General features: G+C 32.5%; 1 protein-coding gene and 1 long non-coding RNA gene across 4 annotated transcripts in view; both read right to left on the reverse strand.

Moving 5' to 3' along the window:
• Window positions 1-1541: 1541 nt before the first annotated feature.
• Window positions 1542-22226, reverse strand: part of LOC143073418 (uroporphyrinogen-III synthase-like) — a 53808-nt gene continuing 33123 nt past the window's right edge. For 2 of the 3 annotated variants that reach the window (XM_076248957.1, XM_076248956.1), the window contains one exon: window positions 1542-1693. In XM_076248957.1, the coding sequence (XP_076105072.1) occupies window positions 1580-1693 (114 nt within the window). In that variant the 3' untranslated portion in view covers window positions 1542-1579. Of the gene's footprint in view, window positions 1694-20813; window positions 20877-22226 lie in introns of those variants that run through there. The other variant, XM_076248958.1, reaches the window with a different exon arrangement.
• LOC143073417 (uncharacterized) lies at window positions 15853-18752 on the reverse strand. The gene is made up of 2 exons (XR_012977494.1): window positions 17376-18752; window positions 15853-16563 (listed from the first exon to the last, which is right to left on the reverse strand). It is a non-coding gene; the product is annotated as an uncharacterized LOC143073417 (long non-coding RNA).

The following is a 22226-nucleotide window of genomic DNA, read 5'->3' on the forward strand; positions in this document are numbered from 1 at the left end:
TAAGGTTGACGCTAGTCTATTGTTGCTACATAGTTAAACATGTAAGGTTGACGCTAGTCTATTGTTGCTACAGAGTTAAACATATAAGGTTGACACTTGTATATTATTGCTACAGGGTTTAACATATAAGGTTGACACTTGCCTTTGATTGCTCCAGAGTTTACATGTAAGGTTGACACTTGTCTGTTGTTGCTACAGAGTTAAACATGAGGTTGACACTTGTATATTGTTGCTACAGAGTTAGAAATATAAGGTTGACACTTGTATATTATTGCTACAGAGTTAAAAATATAAGGTTGACGCTTGTCTATTGTTGCTACAGAATTTAACATATGATGTTGACACTTGTCTATTGTTGCTACAGGATTTAACATATAAGGTTGACACTTGCCTTTGGTTGCTACAGGGTTTAACATATAAGGTTGACACTTGCCTTTGGTTGCTACATAGTTAAACATGTAAGGTTGACGCTAGTCTATTGTTGCTACAGAGTTAAACATATAAGGTTGACACTTGTATATTATTGCTACAGGGTTTAACATATAAGGTTGACACTTGCCTTTGATTGCTCCAGAGTTTACATGTAAGGTTGACACTTGTCTGTTGTTGCTACAGAGTTAAACATGAGGTTGACACTTGTATATTGTTGCTACAGAGTTAGAAATATAAGGTTGACACTTGTATATTATTGCTACAGAGTTAAAAATATAAGGTTGACGCTTGTCTATTGTTGCTACAGAATTTAACATATGATGTTGACACTTGTCTATTGTTGCTACAGGATTTAACATATAAGGTTGACACTTGCCTTTGGTTGCTACAGGGTTTAACATATAAGGTTGACACTTGCCTTTGGTTGCTACAGAGTTAAATGTATAAGGTTGACGCTAGTCTATTGTTGCTACAGAGTTAAACATATGAGGTTGACACTTGTATATTGTTGCTACAGAGTTAGAAATATAAGGTTGACACTTGTATATTGTTGCTACAGAGTTAAAAATATAAGGTTGATGCTTGTCTATTGTTGCTACGGAATTTAACATATGAGGTTGACACTTGTCTATTGTTGCTACAGGGTTTAACATATAAGGTTGACACTTGCATTTGGTTGCTACAGAGTTAAATGTATAAGGTTGACGCTAGTCTATTGTTGCTACAGAGTTAAACATATAAGGTTGACACTTGCCTTTGGTTGCTACACAGTTAAACATATAAGGTTGACACTTGTCTTTTTTTGCTACACAGTTAAACATGTAAGGTTGACACTTGCCTTTGGTTGTTATAGAGTTAAACATATGAGGCTGACACTTGTCTATTGTTGCTACAGAGTTTGACATATAAGGTTGACAGTTGCCTATTGTCGCTACAGAGTTTTATATATGACTTAGACGCCTTTATTTTGTTGAAGCCGGGTTTGAAATAATAGGGTAGACACTTGTCTAAGTCTGTTTTATTTTGAAGAAATTAAAAACATTTCCCGAATCAACATTCCTTTTTAATCCCTTACATTTGTTCTTCATAATAACTTGATAAAAAAAAACTGAAAAACATAATAATTTAATATGAGTAAAACTCTGTTTTATTTTCTGATGACCTCAATCAAAGACTGAGGATCCGGTTTTTCTGCGGTTCCAAAAATTTCCATGGACTCTTTTTCCAACTCTGAATGTGTAGAAGGTCCGAGAGCTACTATCTGAAATGCATATAAAACAAATTATATTATCAACTGGAACATATAAAAACCAAAATATCGAAAGATTATAATCCCTGAAATTCTTTCACTCACAGGGTTTTAACCAGGAAATTTTAAAATCAACAAAAATTTGAAACTTTCAGAGTCTCATTAATATGATTAACATACATCAAATATTCCATATTCTATTCAGCGCTATAATAGTTACAAAGTTATTGGAGACATTTTTCAACACCGCATATTTTATATGCTTTATACGCATTGAAGGACATCTGCAAGAGCGAAACACAAGAATGTGTCCATAGAACACGAATGCCCTAGCCGTACTATCATTAATTTTGTTCATTGACCGTGAAATTTGGGTCAAAACTTTAATTTGGTATTAAAATTAGAAAAATCATTTCATGAGAATATATGTACTAAGTTTCAAACTGACTGGACTTCAACTTCATCAAAATCTATCTTGACCGAAAACTTTAACGTGAAATGTGACAGACGGACGAACGAACGAACACACAAACCGAATAACTTAATGATCAAAATTTGCTAAAAAAATATTTTTGGACGATCTTTTATTATTCACGTTACTAGCTCGAAAAACGCCATAATGTCCGTCATTGTCGTTAGAACTCACACACATGAAGCTGACCTACTTAGTTAATTTTCAAGAGACTCTGAAAAATTGCCATGCTGTGTAATAAATTTAGATCTTGAATCGCAAGATTTTAAAAAAAGTGCCCAAACTAAAAATCATTGCAAAGGCGTTGAAATCAAAAATATAACATATCAATACGTTTGTCGATTTTGTTTTCATTATATAGTGTAGATAGAACATTTTAGAAAAATGATAACAAATATCTTAAAATGAAAAAAATAATTAAGAATTTCAGATCCATAATGGCTAGATAGCTGTTGTTTACTTTAATGCTATGGAACGTAATCTTCAAATAACAATGTTAAAAAGAACAATATATTGGCTTCATTTCATACATAAGTACATTTCACATAAAATTCATCTATTTTATGATTTTTACTAGTCAACATCATACTTTTTTCTCTCTACAAAACACGAAATCTTGGGATAATCCTGGCAGCGCTGTTCTGATAACAGATTATCTTATATTGTGTTTCAACGTTTTTTTCTAGACTTTAGTATATGTAGCTTGTCTATAACAATTTAAGTTGCAGATGAAACAAGAACACACCCAACAAATTAAATTTTTAGATTTAGCTAAATATATTAAATGAAAATGGAATATATAACTAGGGTTCGTAAAGGATAGGATGCAGTTTTTATCTACGAAACGCGCGTCTGGCGTACTTAATTATAATCCTGGTACTTTTGATAACTATTTTATCGAATGGCGCTTAATATATTGAGGTTTTCCCTTGGACTTTTGTTGTATTTTTATTTTTTTATATACTGTTAGTAGAGATTTGTTAAAGGGCACTAGCTGTCAAATTCATGGTAACCGATTAGTGTCATAAATCAAATGTAAGTACTTGATTCATTACAGTATAAAACATTTATCCATTTATCCAAATTATTAAAACAATAGTCTAAAATAAACAATTTACAAGCAGGTGCTCGATATTATGTAGCTTCGTTTCATGTGTACTTTAGTTTAGTTGCCATCTAATTAACTAACGAGTTGACATCCAAAGACATCCGCTGGTCATATAAGCGATATAAACATAAATATAAATATAAATAGATATGCGAACTGGTGCGCTTGGATTTTGTTAGGTCTGTTCAATTTAATATCATAGATTAAAAACATTTGTTAAATATCGTTTTTTACCTGTATAAGAATGATTTTTTGTCCATCGAATCAGTCAATCAAATGATTTACCTTTGTTTCACTTTCAATGTTGACATTCTTTTCCTTTAAATAAATTAACACGTACAATGCATGCGTTATCCATCTCTAGCTAAGGGGTCAAATTGAATTTCACATGAATGCGGATTCAATGAGGTCGAATTATTCACTTGTAAGTGAATAATTCATCATCAATGTTCCTTAGCTTACTAGAATTTTGACAAAATTGAACCATACTGGCTGCTAAAAGCAAATTATTATTTCACTATTTCACTTTCATTAATGATTGAACCAAAAAAACATATTATATTATTATTTTTTTTTTATATATCTCGTAGCTAGTGCCCCTTTAATACATGTAATAGGTCATCAGCAACCATTCTACATTTTGTACCACAACTAAATATGTTTTGTTGCCAATTACGTTAATTCCACATATCAGCAGAAAGCTCTACATATATTCCCAGACATTGAATCCTCATTGATTTGGCTGCATTTCAAACAGCAAAATTTGTTGAACCAATTTACCTGATATACGATCGTCTAGCTATTAATGATATTAACTGTGAAAAAAAATTGGTCAAGGGCACTACGATACTACGTTTTCACATAGAAATTCGTTTTAACTCCTCAGATAAATAAACAAATCTAACCACATTAAAGCAGAACCAATCAAGCAAATGGCTATATAAAATAATTTTATCCTAATTCAATAAATAGCATGTATTCTATCTGTTGAATATTTGCACTAGAACTTAGTAGTACAAACGCTTTGTATACAGTAAACATGGAATGCTATGTACCGATTTTCTTGTATATTATGATATTTCGCAAAGTCATTAAGAGATGACCACGCAACGATACATCTTCCGAATACTTGACTTCTCTCCTCTGTGAGGTTTAGCTAGCTATAAAACCAGGTTTAACCAAACATTTTCTTCTGAAATTGCCTGTACCAAGTAAAAAATAAGGCAGTTGTTCTTCACTTGTCCTGTTGATTGACATCGTTTGAATTCATCAGTTTTTTTATGGACTTCCTCTTTTTAAATTTGCCTTGGATTTTGTTGAATTTGTATCTTTGGTATTTTAATTATACTTTTATTTTCATATACAAGTAACTGTATTAGTTCTGAAGGCGATATAATCATCTGAAGCCGACAGTGTCTTCTGAAACAATAGCCGGAACTCGACAACACGAGTTGCTATACCATCTCATTTTGCGTGCTATTCTTATTTGGTTTGGTTAACTGTATTGACTTGAACGTATTTACATAGTAATTAATTAAAAAAGAAGACGTAATCGGTTAATTATCTGTACCTACTAATCAAAATGAAAGAGATATGAAAGGGTTGTAATATCAGATAAAATAGAACAACCCAACCACAGAGCAGAAAACAGCCGGAGGCCACCAAAAAGTAAAATCACAAAAATACTGAACCCCGATGAAAATTCAAAACGGAAAGTCTCTAATAAATAGCAAAATCAAAAGCTCAAACACATCAAACGAATGGATAACAACTGTCATATTCCTGATTTAGTACAGTCATTTTCTTTATGAAGAACATGGTACTTTTAAAGCGCTAAAATCGACATAAGAGTGAACCTTTATAATAGTGATTACAGACTATAATTCAAGAGTGAACCTTTATAATAGTGATTACAGACTATAATTCAAGAGTGAACCTTTATAATAGTGATTACAGACTATAATTCAAGAGTGGACCTTTATAATAGTGATTACAGACTATAATTCAAGAGTGAACCTTTATAATAGTGATTACAGACTATAATTCAAGAGTGAACCGTTATAATAGTGATTACAGACTATAATTCAAGAGTGAACCGTTATAATAGTGATTACAGACTATAATTCAAGAGTGGACCTTTATAATAGTGATTACAGACTATAATTCAAGAGTGAACCTTTATAATAGTGATTACAGACTATAATTCAAGAGTGGACCTTTATAATAGTGATTACAGACTATAATTCAAGAGTGAACCTTTATAATAGTGATTACAGACTATAATTCAAGAGTGAACCGTTATAATAGTGATTATAGACTATAATTCAAGAGTGAACCTTTATAATAGTGATTACAGACTATAATTCAAGAGTGAACCTTTATAATAGTGATTACAGACTATAATTCAAGAGTGAACCTTTATAATAGTGATTACAGACTATAATTCAAGAGTGGACCTTTATAATAGTGATTACAGACTATAATTCAAGAGTGAACCTTTATAATAGTGATTACAGACTATAATTCAAGAGTGGACCTTTATAATAGTGATTACAGACTATAATTCAAGAGTGGACCTTTATAATAGTGATTACAGACTATAATTCAAGAGTGAACCGTTATAATAGTGATTACAGACTATAATTCAAGAGTGAACCTTTATAATAGTGATTACAGACTATAATTCAAGAGTGGACCTTTATAATAGTGATTACAGACTATAATTCAAGAGTGAACCTTTATAATAGTGATTACAGACTATAATTCAAGAGTGAACCGTTATAATAGTGATTACAGACTATAATTCAAGAGTGAACCGTTATAATAGTGATTACAGACTATAATTCAAGAGTGAACCGTTATAATAGTGATTACAGACTATAATTCAAGAGTGGACCTTTATAATAGTGATTACAGACTATAATTCAAGAGTGAACCTTTATAATAGTGATTACAGACTATAATTCAAGAGTGAACCGTTATAATAGTGATTACAGACTATAATTCAAGAGTGAACCGTTATAATAGTGATTACAGACTATAATTCAAGAGTGAACCTTTATAATAGTGATTACAGACTATAATTCAAGAGTGAACCGTTATAATAGTGATTACAGACTATAATTCAAGAGTGAACATTACAACCTAATTGCAGTGGCCACCTTGTTTAATGTGAGGAGATACTGCACCAATCAGCAATCATTTTCTTCATTCTACTTTTTAATATAATGCAATATTTATAGACTCATTTGACACACTCAAAAGAAAACAAACAACAAACATTTAGAGAAAGTGTTAATTAAAAGTGTAGGTGTCAATAAAAACGTGATTTCTTGTCCAACCCATTCAAAAAAAAAAAATGTGTTTGACCTTTACAAGTGATTTTTTTTTTGTATAGCCAGTACATTGAATTAATTTTAACATTTTTAAGCAAAGAAATATACTATTTTTAGAAGGATAATTAAGATATTAATTCCTGAATGGTTTAAAATAACCAAAATGGCTTGTCCCTAGACCTCCTGTTCAACATCCACTCTTTAAAATATTGTAAAAAGGTAGAAATAAATGTTATTTTTACTTAATATAAGTTTTTTTAATTATTCAAAAGTATGTTCAGAGCCAACATATTTTAATCAACAGCTTTTGAAAAGGGAGTTTTAATGTTAGAAGGTATGTCCCTGGAATTCCTGACAAAATGTCCACTACGAAGCGAAGTCATTTAGTTTTGCTAATAAATAGTTTTATAAAATCAATGTTTGCAAGAGATATAAACATAAGGTTCTTACAAAAGACTGATTGATTGATTGTTGGTTGCTTAACGTCCAGTGGCATATTTCATGCATATTTAGGACGAGAACAAGTTCACAATACATACAATAGGTAGGTCTTGTCATATTAGAGGCCATTTGGGATGATGGTCGGGGAAATTTGGACTGACACAGGATAATGAGGGTATATTGGATAGGGACAGCAATTTTGCCTTGCAACAGGCCACCTACGGGCCCTCAAACAGTTGTTTCAAGGGTTCTTAACGTGCAAAGAGCGTGGCACTCTCTTTGCACGAGACATCGGATTTAACGTCCCCATTCTGACCGGACGTGACTGCGAACTTAATACATCCCGCACAGCCAAACGGACTCCCCACTTCGGTAAGCGTTTTACTGCCGGTCGGGAGAAGACCAAGTGACCATATTTCTATTCCCCAGTCACCCTTGGGAGGTCTTACAAAAGAAGTGATGCTTTTAGAACGGCAGTTAAATTGTTGTCCAAAAACATTGAGCACATGAAATGGACCAGAAATCTACCGTATTTTTTTAATGTCCACTACGAAAAGGGTCAAATATCCTTCAGTATCTGTTTTTAAAATTACGAAAAACATATCAGTGTACACCTTAGTATGTGCTTGGATGAATAGGATCATTCTTGTTACTTTTGCAATATCCGGATTGTGGGGAAAACAAAACATGTGAATATGTCCACCAAAGATCGGTCACCTACGAAACAAGTATGGGTGAAAAACGTTTCGTAGTGGACACAACCACTACTATGCAGTCGTAGTACCTTTGATAACTATTTACTCTTTTTTCAATCATACTCCTGCAAAACAAATAACAAGGGTTAGTTTCATGTAATTTTTTTCAGTATGTTTTTATCAACATAGAATAGGGTTGATGTCAACTACGAAAATGTTTGTCCACTACGAAACGGTTTTGTCAACTATAAAACTATGTCCATTATGTAACATGAGGTGTACCTTCATAAGTGAAGTACTGTCTAGTCTTTATCGATAAAAAAATGATTCTCCAATTCAGAAAAAATTGAGATCTTTATAGTATATAAAGTTAAACAAACTGGAATGTCAATAGGAGACATAAAAATGTCAAAAGATGTGCGTTTAAAAGCAGTTGCAAATGTCCCCTACGAATCAGTACATAAATTATGAAAATAATATCATTTTTAAGAGTATTTAAGGTTGCACTTTTTACATACAAACAGGTCTATTATAGAGATTTTCAAAATAAGTTTTGAAATAAAATTTTAGACAAGTTGATTTTCATTTTTTTTTAAGATCTAAAATTCACGTTTATATAGAAAAACGCCCAGGTAAGGGGACGGTTTGCTTAGATAATAAATATTTTGCAATCCGGCATGTAACTCCACTGTCATCTTCGCTAGCCAAGGGTTACGATCCACTCCCGTTCTCTTCACCCTTGGCGGATTGAGATAAAATTTCGGAGACACAAGGTAAGGATTTTTTATTGGTTGCAGTCGAAACTCGCTGCATCCAATCAAAAAGCGCCTATAACATGATCACGTGTAAATGTAGAAAGTGTTTGTAAACAATTGCCACGTGTTTATTGTGGAACAAGTCTTTACATTCTATAATCATACGACTATATTTAGTGACAACTTGAATGTTTTTAATCAAAAAGAAGAAGTTCCTGTGTATGTTTCATGCTCAAAAGCATGAATGTTGACGTATATTTTCGTTTCCGGCTTTATGAAGCGTGTAGGTTCTAGACGCTACTGTGTTTTTTAACCTCCAAATTGAAAAGTTCAAGTGCTACCATTGGTCAATAATAATGTATTCGGAATGGGCGTGACTTTAATCTTCCGATAGATGGCGCAACATTACTTTCACAAATGTTGGCTCAATCTGCCAAGGGTGAAGAGAACGGGAGTGGATCGTAACCCTTGGCTAGCGAAGATGCTCCACTGTACGGAATACATACTAAATACAAGTGCTATTGCTTAAAGGATCATGTAGTCAAAAGATGGATGGTACTTCAAGAGAGGCACCCTATCCTAAGGGTTCAATTTTATGACGTGGTTTACGAAAATTTTAATCAGACATTTCAAAGGAGGTTCCTTCGATTGTCTTTAGGTCGCAATTATTCCATAACTATAAATGAAAACAAAGTTATTTTATATATCTCTATATTCCGAGTTCGTTTATTTCTTCTTTAAGCTCTTGATTGTTTTTGTCTGAAGACGTGACTCCAATTATACTAAACAAATTTATTCTTATCTTACTGAGTACATCGTCTAGACATTCCAATTCATAATACCGCCATGTTCATTTCTATAAACAATGATCATCAGCATCAGATTGCAATGTCCACGACAGTTTAATTATGCAATAATATCTTGACATTCTATTTTGCTCCTTATAGTCGGGTTTATAAATTGACATGGTTGCACTACATTGCTCGTCAGTCTAGGACGCTCAAGATTTATTGCAAAGATGCTACAATTACGATTAAATTATAGAATTAACAAACATTTAACCTTTTATGCACATTTTATGACATTCTTATTATTCTGTTTAACTGATTATGACTAAATATATTAAGAGAATTAAAGGTCAAGGCTAGTCCAACACGTAACTGCAAGCTCTACAACGAATCTAATGAGAAAGGGATGGTAGTTGGAAAACTCAAAGCTGATCGATTAACCGTTGAAAAGACATAATTGCACAAATGTTACACCTTTCTACTTGACAAAAATAGTTTCCACCTACAAAAAACTTTCCAATTCCAACTAACGTTTACTTTTTGGACTAGATTCTATAAGGGTTTATAAACATTATTGAGTGTAATGTTTGCAATACAATCCAAAACCAGGTGTTCTATAGTTTCATTGAAGTACAATCCTATTTTACTTGCAAATCATTATAGTTCGTTATGTCACAATCGATGCGAAATTAAAAAAAAGATATCATGCTTCTAACTGGGTATGCTAGACGTGTGTTTCGTCTTGCATAAATATAAAATTTCAATCCTGGTATCTATGATGAGTTTATTTTAGATTACACAAATATCATCAGTGACAGTCGAATAAAAAAGTTTTGACCTATTAATATAAAAGGTACGAAGTCGGAAAGCTATGAAGACCAAAAGTTGAGGGAGGTTATGACAAATACAGGTGTCTTGGGAGTAAATTTACATCGACTTCCTAACACGCTGCTATTTTTGGCTTGAATGTTCATTTCCATTGTGGCGTCAGGTAATTTCTATCATGACGTCAAATTTTAAGGTGTATTTCCTTCACGAACTGAAGACTTATTTATTTTTTTAAAAGTAAAACGTACATATCTAGCTATAAAAAAAATCAAATACGAAAATGCATATACCAAGTCAGGAATATAAAATTTCGTTTGATGTCATTGTGTTTGAGCTTTTGATTTCGCCATTAAAATAGGGAATTTCCGTTTTAAATATTCCTCGGCGGTCGGTATTTTTGTGATTTGACTTTTTACTTCTTTCATAAACCTCCACATAACGAATAAAGTAAAGCAAATGTCTGATTTATCCCTGCATATCTTTCTACGATTTTATCAATCATTGTTCAGTAAAAAATTTAAAAAAAATATCGTGATGAAGTGTCAATCAGATGTTTTTTTTTTTAAATTCTAAAATTATCCACGATTTCAAACACAACCGTTACATGGTTAGATAATAATTTCCAGACAGACATACACACCTTACAATAATTCCTATCGGAAATATAGGTGAACAATTCTCTGTCCTGAATGTTCTTGAATTTATTTGTATTGTATTCCTATAATGTAATGGTGTCATGTTTTTGTTATATTCAACATTGCCATAAAAATGCGAGGTTTGGCTAGCCACAAAACCAGGTTAAACCCACCATTTTTTTCTTAAAATGTCATGTACTAAGTCAAAGAAATGGCTATTGTTATATTATAATTCGTTTCTGTGTGTGTTACTTTTTAGTGTTGTGTTTCTGTTGTGTCGTAGTTCTCCTCTTATATTTGATGCGTTTCCCGCAGTTTTGGTTTGTAACCGGGATTTGTTTTTTTTTCTCAATCGATTTATGAATTTCGAACAGCGGTATACTACTGTTGCCTTTATTTACAAGAAAAAAAGACCAAAAACAAAAACTTAACATGAATCAATGAACTTTTAAAAATGTGGTCAAGGTCAAATAAAAAACGCCAAAACGACATGTATCTCGTTGATTTTTTTTTCATACACCAAATATAGTTGACCTATTGCATAGTGTTAGAACATGGACCAAAGCAAAAAAACTTAATTGTAGCAACTGAACCATGAAAATGAGGTCAAGATCAGATGACACCTGCCATTCAGACATGTACACCTTAGAATCAATTCATACACCAATTACAGGAGACTTATTGCTTACAGTATCTGAGATATAAACTTGATCGCGAAAACCTTGTTCACCGATCCATGAAATGAGGTCGAGGTCAACTGAAAACTGTCTGACGGACATGCACACCTTGCAAGGTATGCATATTTCAAGTATAGTTAATTAAAAAAGGAAAATGGACATATAAGAGACGGAAACTACATAACATATGGCATCTTTATGCAAAGCATGAAGGATCCATGTCTTATACCTTCTGAAATAATCAGTTTGTAAGGGGTGAACTAACACCACCGCAGGATCACTATACCTATGTCGACCTTTCTGCGTCACATGCTCGACTATAAATGAATATGTCGAAACTAAACTATCCGCCATACAATGTATAATCAAGTGTAACCGATGAATTATAAATTGTCACAATTTATTAAATCATTTCAAGTTGAATTTAGTTTTTTTCTTCTTTTTACCCAACTGTATTATTATACAACTGTACAATATTTGCTCTTTTATTAACTTATTCAGCCTTTTTGTCCGTAATGAGCTTACTGAAGTATGGGATGTATTTCGGAACCTGTGAAAGACCAAACAGACATATGAAATGTAACAATTGAATTGCCTTGTTTCTAGTACATTGATATAACTTATGTTGTATATGATCTAATTACCAGACTGTCTGCCAATAATGTCTAACATGAAACAGATCAGCTAATGGATTTGGGTTGGTCAGTGTCTGGACAGAAAAAAGTTAACTGACCTGATACAGGGCTTCGTAAATCAAATATAAATTTGTATTTATTTTGACTCTCATCAAGAATTACATAAAATAAGCAATATGTGTTTTATCTTTCTACGATAGATATGGTTTCCTTTTGAACATTATGAAAAGTTGTTTAACAGTAGAAAATATGTAGCATCTTCGATAAAAACAATATAAATAAGGTGGCAATGTGAGAATAAGTTGCAGAAATAACGAGACAAAATTTTCTTTTATGAAGGGACGAAATCCACACATGCATTACCCTAGATGTAAAATGACATCAAGATGCACCTTTCGACAAGACATGTCTCTTAATTGATGCTCGTTACCAAAATCTTAAAATCATTAAAAAATTGAAGAACTGATAGAAGCAAAATGAATAAAAAGTATACCTTAATTAGGGCATCGAAAGTAAGAGGTGATAAATTACGGTAAATCAGAAAATGTGAGAAAATCGCATAAACTCCAAAAGGTGCGAGACTGGATGAGTCTGCTCTATGCCAAAATATCACATTCGGAATAAGTCACAATCAGAAAAAAATAAAGATCAGACAACTATTGTGGTTTTCTAAAGTTCTAAGAGGAAATAACATGTATCTCGTAAGGTAAGACTCCGACACTTGGTCTTGGTCAGCCAGTTCTAGATGCTGACCGTTAAAGTTATCGTGTGTCGGTTTCAGTTGACATTACTAAAAACCCTATTGGGGAAGTTTTTGTGAAAGAAACACACCTCTGCTAATGAAGTCAGAAAAATGAATAATTGAAAAACCATGGAGCAGAGTGTTTGTTACTGCTGAGAAATGTGAAGTTGAAAATAGTAAAATTTGTCATAGATTCAAGTTAGAAGTTATCCATCTGTTTCAACATTTAGGAAAAGATCCACATAAGAATCTCAGTTTACTAATATGTATGAGATGTATGCACTCATCAAAATTTATGTTATTAAGTGACCGAAAATCGGCCATTTTCTGATAGCGAATTTCAATTACTTTGCAACATGATGTTTCCTATTTGTCAATGTGAACACGGGGTCTAAAAGTCCAACTTATGATTACATCGTTAGATTCAGCATATATCCCATACATATTGTTGTCAAAATCAATCAAAGGTAAATTTGGGTACTTGATTTGAACTGGAAAAAAAAAATAAAAAAAAAATTTAAACATATTGTGTTTAAAGTCAGCATATCATAAAGACCATGAATTCAACTATTTGTCAGATTCAAACTTAGAAGCTAAATCCAAAATAGTTCCCTATGATGTATGAGATGTATGCACTCAGTATAATTTATGATACTAAGTGACAGAACATCATAATGTTCTCTGTAAGTGAAATTAAATCATTTTGCATATTGATTTTTCTTTTTTGTCTATGTAAGCCAATTTGATCACAGGGTCCAAAATCGAAAATATGATTAAATAGTTATATTCAGAATATATCACATTCATACTTTTGATTATTGAAGTCAAACAAAAATAAATGCGTGTCCCTGATTTGAACTTGAAAACAAAAAAAATAAAAAATAAAAAAAATAAATACATTTTTTTTTAAATTCTGCATATCATAAAGACCATGAATTCAACTATTTGTTTAATTCAAACTTAGAAGATAAAATCCAAAATCTTAATACGGTTATATTCAGCGTATCGAGGATCCCCGGTATCAGAAAAGCAATGTGTCCACCCTTTTCCTAATAGGTTAGGGCCGTAACCCGTAAATATCAATCCGAACAATCCATTGTTGGTGTGGAAACCTGATGTAAAGTTTCATAGAGATGAGTACACTTATACTCAAGTTATTATCTGAAAATCAAATGTCTTCGGACGATGACGACCACCGACATACCAGTATACGACAGTGAAATCTGTGCGGTCGTTATAAATTTAACTCCATGTATGATGATGAATCTTACAATTCTATTCGCAGTAAAAAAAAGTGATAAAGTCCATTACCTTGCATTTTGAGAATATATGAAAAAAATTAAATCCTGTGGATATGTACATCTTTATTATATGCAGAACACCCAGCAAAATATTATAGCTGTAGCTAAACAAAATCAAAGCGCGAAAGCGCTGTAAAGGCAGTTAATTACAGGTTGTGTGTATTTCTAGTCCAGTTATATCATTATCTTCCATAGAACAGAGGTGGTTTGTAGTATTTAAGATTTAGAGTTCTCTTGTACCTAGTTCACCTATATCTATAGTCTACTGTTTACAGTATATTTTCTGTACCTCGCCATGAAATGCATTTTTAAGACATAAGAACTTTTCCTTTTTAATGTAAATAAAACTATTTTTAATTATTGATTATATACACATATTCAATTACTCCTATCCTATGAAAAATAATTCACAAAGATTGACTAGTCTCCGTTCTGTGTGTATTGCTAGAACATCAAGTAACATAATGGTTTTAAAAATGTACATAGTAACATGTCAACTCTTTTGAAGACAGAACTTTTTTAAAATTCTCCCTCCAAGCAAAATTATTTTTCAGTATAAACATGATAAAGTTATCTACCTGTATTAATGACCTAGAGACTCTCAAGAGCCTGTGTCGCTCACCTTGGACGATCTATGTGCATATTAAACAACGGACACATATAAAATGACAAAATTGTGTTTTTGATGATGGGGATGTGTTTGTAGATCTTTCTTTACTGAACATTCTTGGTGCTACAATTATCTCTATCTATAATAAACATGGCCCAGTATTTACAGTTGAAAATATTTTTTAAAAATTAACAAAAAATACAAAAATTTATGAAAACTGTTAAAAATTGACTATAAAGGGCAATAACTCTTTAAGGGGTCAACTTAAAATTTTGGTCATATTGACTTATTTGTAGATCTTACTTTGCAGAACATTATTGCTGTTTACAGTTTATCTCTATCTATAATAATATTTAAGATAATAACCAAACTCTGCAAAATTTCCTTCAAATTACTAATTTGGGGGCAGCAATCCATCAACGGGTTGTCAGATTTGTCTGAAAATTCCTGGGCAGATAGATCTTCACTGAAGAGACAATTTCACCCTATGTGACGTCAGATTTGCTCTAAATGCTTTGGTTTCAGAGTTATAAGCCAAAATCTACATTTTACCTGTATGTTCTATTTTTGGCCATAGTGGCCATCTCGGTTGGTTCACCGGGTCTAACCACACATTTTTTAAATTAGATACCGCAATGATGATTTTGGCTAAGTTTGGTTAAATTTGGCACAGTAGTTTCAGAGAAGATTTTTTGTAAAAGTTTATGGACGACGAAACCAAGTGATGAGTCAGGTCAGGTGAGCTAAAAAGGAGTTTTTAATCAAGGTAACAATGACATCTGGTGGCCATAAAAGCTGTCTCATTAGCATTTTAACCACTTCCCATATTTGCTTTTAAGACAATAGAAGAAAATTATTCAATGCAAAAACAAAACTTACTTGTAAATATGAAATTCTCTTTACAGTATGAGTTTTTCTCATTGTTGGAGATTGTACAGTAGTACAGTCCTGTAACTGCTTATACCCATTTCTTATCCCCTTTAGTTTGATAAACTCACAGAATATCATATATTTACATTGTGCCACATCTCCTTATTTTTATATGCATTACAATAACATGAACAATTGTAATTCAAATCTATATATCAAAGCAAAATGAATTTCACTACTTTCATTCATGCATCCTTCGGAAAAATATAAGTTCTAAAATGACACAATATATGTTTATTTATATAAAAATAATATTTAGTTTTCGACTCTTAACAGGTATAAACAAGAATGTGTCCCCAGTACACGAATGCCCCACTCGCACTATCATTTTCCATGTTCAGTGGACCGTGACATTGGGGTAAAAACTCTAATTTGGCATTAAAATTAAAAAGATCATATCATAGGGAACATGTGTACCAAGTTTGAAGTCGATTGGACTTCAACTTCATCAAAAACTACCTTGACCAAAAACTTTAACCTGAAGAGGGACAGACGGACGGACGAACGGACGAACAGACGAACGGACGCACAGACCAGAAAACATAATGCCCCCCTACTATCGTAGGTGGGGCATAAAAATGCACAGCTGTGTCATGATTTGTGAAATCTGTGCTGAAAACATAGGCATTTATGGTGTTTGAGTAATTCCATCTGTGAAGCTCAACATTAGCTCGTCAGTTGGTGGTGGACAGTTATAAATCTTTCCTGCAGGATGAATGTACATCTGTTCAGGAAAACAAATTTCACAAATCAAAACTTTCCTCTAGATTTCTCCTACAATATTCATCCAGTTTAGTTCTTTTGGTTTAACGGGACACCGTCCTGATATTTAATTTTGTAAACCATTCAGTCTCTTGCTTACAAATGGTGCATGAAAATAGGATGGGAATGCATGGCAGTAGACAAGTCTCTATAAAGTGGGTATGTGCCCTGAAAAAAGTTTTATAACATTAGCTTTTTTGAAACTTGTGAAAGACTTGTGCAACACACATACCTAAATAACTATAACATAGGTGGAGAGCATCATTCATGTCAATGTTTTGTTCCTGTTTACATTGTCATTGATATTCTTCAAGAAAGCCCGAGGCATAGCTCATGAATTCTTGTCATTACAACCGAAATTTACATAATTACTGCTAAAATAATTATCAGTATAATATATCTCTTGTAGAAAAACCCACAGGGACTCGGTTAGCAGATTAAAATTTTGTTAATCAATGTTTTTTATATTTTTTTTAGTATTTCCTGTCTATTTGTATTACTTTATTAACGTATTGGACGATGTCATCGATATTTCTTTGTTTTCTAGCAATGTGCACTTTACTATCCATATCCGTATACTGAAAAAACCTAGGTTTAGGTTTTTTCAGTATACGGATATGGATAGTAAAGTGCACATTGCTAGAAAACAAAGAAATATCGATGACATCGTCAAATACGTTAATAAAGTAATACAAATAGACAGGAAATACTAAAAAAAATATAAAAAACATTGATTAACAAAATTTTAATCTGCTAACCGAGTCCCTGTTGAAAAACCATACAATTGTAGTATTAACCAAAAAATGTCAAACAGATGATATTGAATCGTAATCCCAAAAGTTATGACGTCTTGAATTCACCCCCCCTTTTTTAAGTTTTTATTCTAAAACGATAATTGCGGTTGCAAACAGACTTTGGTTTACTTGCATGGTGATTATATAAATAACAGTATATATTTCTTAAAGAAAATAAAGTTTTACCATGAATAGTTTCCTGAACGTAGTCGTTTTCAGTAAAATGTGCCTTGCAAACAACAGCTGATTGATATGGGTTCTACGATTGCATCGCACATGACAATCTACGTTTGAGCCATGGCGTTGATCCAACTTTTCCTTCTTATTAAGTCATTTAGAAATGCAAGTCCTCCTCTTAAATGACACTCAGGTACACACCAACAAGGACTAGGCATCGTTAATTGTGTGATTGTTTTGCAGTGCAAAAACGGAAGTTAAGGACGGAACTGACTGGTCTCACTAATAAGAGACAAGAAGAATTTTAGAGACAAACAGCGACAAGAAGTTTAATTTAGTGACGAAGCGACAATAACTAACAAGGGACAAGCGAATCGTAATTCTCTCACGAGGCTATTCTCATTTGATGTGATAGGGTGAAGCTACACCTATCAAATATGTCTCTATGAAAAAGAAGAATTTCACTGTTAGAAAGGAAATGATATTGCATGGTTTTGATTCAATAAATTCTTTAAAAGGAAATTGAATTTTTTTTGTTTTGATGGCCAATTTTTAGCGTGTGCATAAAATATATATTTTTTTTATATCTAATAAAAACTAATCCCTTTCTTCTTAATAAAAACATATTTTTATCTATCAATGTACAGTAATATAAAAAATGTTTTATAACCGCCCCTATAATAAAAAATAATGCATGTTTTTTTTAATATCTATGGGGAATAAGTTGTTGCAATGACATTTTTTTTATTTATGTATAGTCGCTATATAGTCTTCTTGACGCTTCTTCTCGCTAAATTAATTATATTGTCGCTTCTTATCGCTATTTTAATTTTATTGTCGCTTCTTATCACTTTTTGACGCTTCTTGTCTTTAATTAGTGGAACCCTATTCAGGAACGATAATTTCATATTTTACATAACTGAGACCGAAATAACTATAACGTCATACGGCTTCACGTACAGAAATACTTTAAATTGTATATTATGCAATATAATTCACGGTCAGTCGACTTTTAATTATAATATCATGTTATATCAACGAGTGAAATGATTTTAAAATATCTTTAGATCGCAAATAGTACTCGAAATTGAACGGACCTCTTTCCACACGGAATTCGAATAATGATAGTTTGTAATCAGATTGACTGCTTATAATGCAAAAGACACATTAATAAACAGATTTTTAAAACGAACAATACACACTGATCGTTTCTTTATTTCCCAATGTAAATGAAAGGAACAAAAACCAATACATACCACAAAAAGTAGAGGAGAAATTTAAACATTTCCGGATCTATTTCTTGCAAAATGACCCCCAGCAAAGATTTGCGTAAGGAAAGATGAACCTCATGACTTGAAAGTCAGGCCTTAAAGCACTGCCTTTAAAAACTATATGATGAGATAGCAAGACAAATCATGTATCCATATCCGGACGGACGAACGGATGGACAGGGAAAATTAAGTATGCCCAGCGACATTTTTTCGCGTGAAGAAACATTTTTTTCAGTTCATGTAATGTAATAATATAAGGATATAGTCAGGGGAAAAGTGCATAACCAAGAGCAATGACCTGTCAGAATAGGTGAATAGGTTAAAATAGTTATATAAACTCTCCGTCTAGCCCCAAACACTTGTTGAGAATGTAAAATTGTATTCCTGATTCAACATTACTGGAAATTAAAAGAATGATCTATTACTGAGACAATATAACAGATTGCTAATGTTACAATAAAATCATGTTGTACTAAGTACTTGTTATATAACAATGGTAATTGCACCAATCCTTAAAACAAATAGAATAATCGGGATAAGTGTTACATTCACAGGAGGAATATTGCATTTTTTCGAATGGCTCTACTGAGAACTAAATTGGTAATTGGTATGTCTGTCAAACAAAAAGTACAGAATGTGTGTCATCAGACATATCTTAACCAATGTATGTCATTGAACAAGCCTAATATGAAAAGGTAACATAGGACAATAAATATGCATTCATTCCAGTAAACATGGTAAGAATGTATGAAATGGCAGATACATGTTTCAAATTAGTAATTCGTTTGAAACAAACAAAAAACACACAGATGTTAATTCAGCACTCTGGCGAGGGAAGCTAAACAAAATATTGTTTTAATTCTATGGCATTAGAATCATATTTTACAGCACCATTCTTGCATAGTACAAGGAGTTGTTAGTTAAAACATTTAAAAAAAGTTTGGTTCAACAAGAAAGACAGTACTTTATGTATTTTAACAGTTATGAATGATATAGATGAAATCAAGTTGGGGAAAAGCCATGTGCGAAATACACTTACAACACAAACGTATGACTATAAATAGCATTATCGCAATAATAATTAAACTGGTTCATACACCAAGTTAACTGGCGAAACATGAACATTAACACAAATTAAAACTTGACATCGTAAAAGCATTCAAGGTTTACTTAAGTTATAAATGAAATCTTGGAATGAACTGTGTTTATTCTATTTTATTAGTATATAAAGACATTCACAAGCAGCATTTAGCATGTAACGGCTACATTCTTAAACATCAAAATTATACTTTCTCATTTTTTTTGGATTTTATTTTATAAATGAATGAGCTTAATTGATATCCTCGAACAACCCATAAAAACAAATGTAAACATTATGTTGACCCGAAAGAAGCCTAACTATCTGAGGCGATCATGTGACTTATGCATGCAGAATGAAATCGTCATTGGAGAAACGGACTATGTTGGGTCTAGTGCCGTATTTGAAATAACCTTATGGTTTTCCCCAAAAAAATTATAAAAAACGAAACGACAAAATAGATAAGAACTAAGTGTATGTTCGATCTGTAAATCTTTTCTATCTATTTAATCGCATGCAAGACGCTACTTTGTTTGCAAAAAAAATATAATAAATAAATGAATTTAGTAGCACTTTGTTTTAGAAAAAAAACCCAATCAATGGAATTACCTTATTCAATTTATCATGTTTATTGGTCACCCATATAAAACAAGTGAAACTGCGAGCTACTGCTCACTGATGATACCCCCGCCGCAAGTGGATAATATTAATAGTGTAAAAATATGCAAGTGTTCGGTAAACAGGAAGTTGTCGAGTGATGAATCTGAAAACGCATCACACGGTATAGCTGACTTATATAAATCCTGAAACCAAATTTCAGAAATCCTTGTATTATAGTTCCTGAGAAAAATGTGACGAAAATTTTCAACTTGGCTATCATGTGTAAAATCAGACAAGTGTTCGGTAAACAGGAAGTTGTCAAGTGATGAATCTGAAAACGCATCACACGGTATGGCTGACATATATAAATGTTGATACCAAATTACAGAAAGGGTGGATGTGTAGTTCCTGAGAAAAATGTGACGAAAGTTTCATGGGACGGACGGACTGACAGACAGAGGTAAAACAGTATACCCCCCTTTTTTAAAGCGGGGGTATATAATTGACTCAAGATATGTGGAGACGAAGGCGGTGTTTGTACTGTCACGAGTCCTTCATCAACTGTAAACAAACAGTAAATTTTATAAAGCAAAGATAACAGATTGCATAAACAATACACTAACACAAGAAGAACTTGTCACTAATATACATCATACTTTCATCAAAGCATTTCATTCTAGACTTGGCAGATCATTATACTTTGGTGATAAAAAGAGAAACAACATTGGAATATTTCAAATTTTATTTCAAAAGTACATAGCCCTCAGCAAACATATCAACTGGTGCAATTGTATTGTTTAAACGGCGTATACTGTATCGATGAGTGATGTCAGAAAAAAATCTTGAATGTGCATGTTATAAAAATATTGTTTAACACGTATTTCCAGCACAAGACCAATATCTTTTTGATACAGATTTTTGTGCATTTTTTGTGCAAAAAATTTAGGAATCTTAAATTATGACGGTAATAAAGCAAATTAAGTAATTTTCACTCCTTCCAAGTAAAATGTACTTACAGCCCTAATTAAAAATTTCATATGAAACTGCCAAATTATGGTATGTTCACACTTTTTGATATTCTTATAAATAAAACATATTTTTGTTGGCGCCTATCAGTACGTGATATCCTGGGGAACCTGTTTATTGCAATATGTATAGTAATCAAACATATCCTTACATTAATACATATGTGTTAAATCGCCATATTAATTTCCTCAAATATCAATTCAAAAGGGCATTCTCTTAAGAATGTTTAATGTAAAGAAACGGAATTAAAATCAATAACAAGCGGAACCGTCAACATTATAATATGCCTGTTTTACTTAGAGTATATCAACACGCCTGTTTCACGCCCAACAGTTTTCAGAAGAATAATAAATGTAATCAACACTATATACGTCATGTGTACGTTGATCAAGATTTGGTTGACCAATACGATGTGTCTGTGTCTCAACAGACCACTTTCGAGATTATCCGTCAACGGCGAAAACTCGTCAATTATGCGCGCCTTTGTGACGTCATTTACCAGATAGAGAGGATCGCTTGTATCCCTGCACTATCAACGTTAATCAGGCGTCTTATTGATTGCCATTATGCAGAATAAACTAGAAATAATATATGTTCTGTAGGAACTTTTAAAAATCACAATTCCTTAATGACAGCTGTGCTGAAAGACAATTGTGAGAATTCAATAGCCTTTATAGTTTTCCAACCACTCGCTTTACATTGGAACAGAAGTGACGACTCCCCTAAACGCACGAATGATGTTCATTAAAACCAGACTTTTTGACGGAAATGCATCGAACTCGTAAGTTGTCTACTGACTAGCAACATGCTTTGACGGTCTTAGCTGTATTATGCCGATTGTCCGATTCCCGATTATGATATTATAAACATGAGTTGATCCACATT

Source organism: Mytilus galloprovincialis, chromosome 4 (assembly GCF_965363235.1).
Source record: "Mytilus galloprovincialis chromosome 4, xbMytGall1.hap1.1, whole genome shotgun sequence".
Classification (NCBI taxonomy): Eukaryota; Metazoa; Mollusca; class Bivalvia; order Mytilida; family Mytilidae; genus Mytilus; species Mytilus galloprovincialis.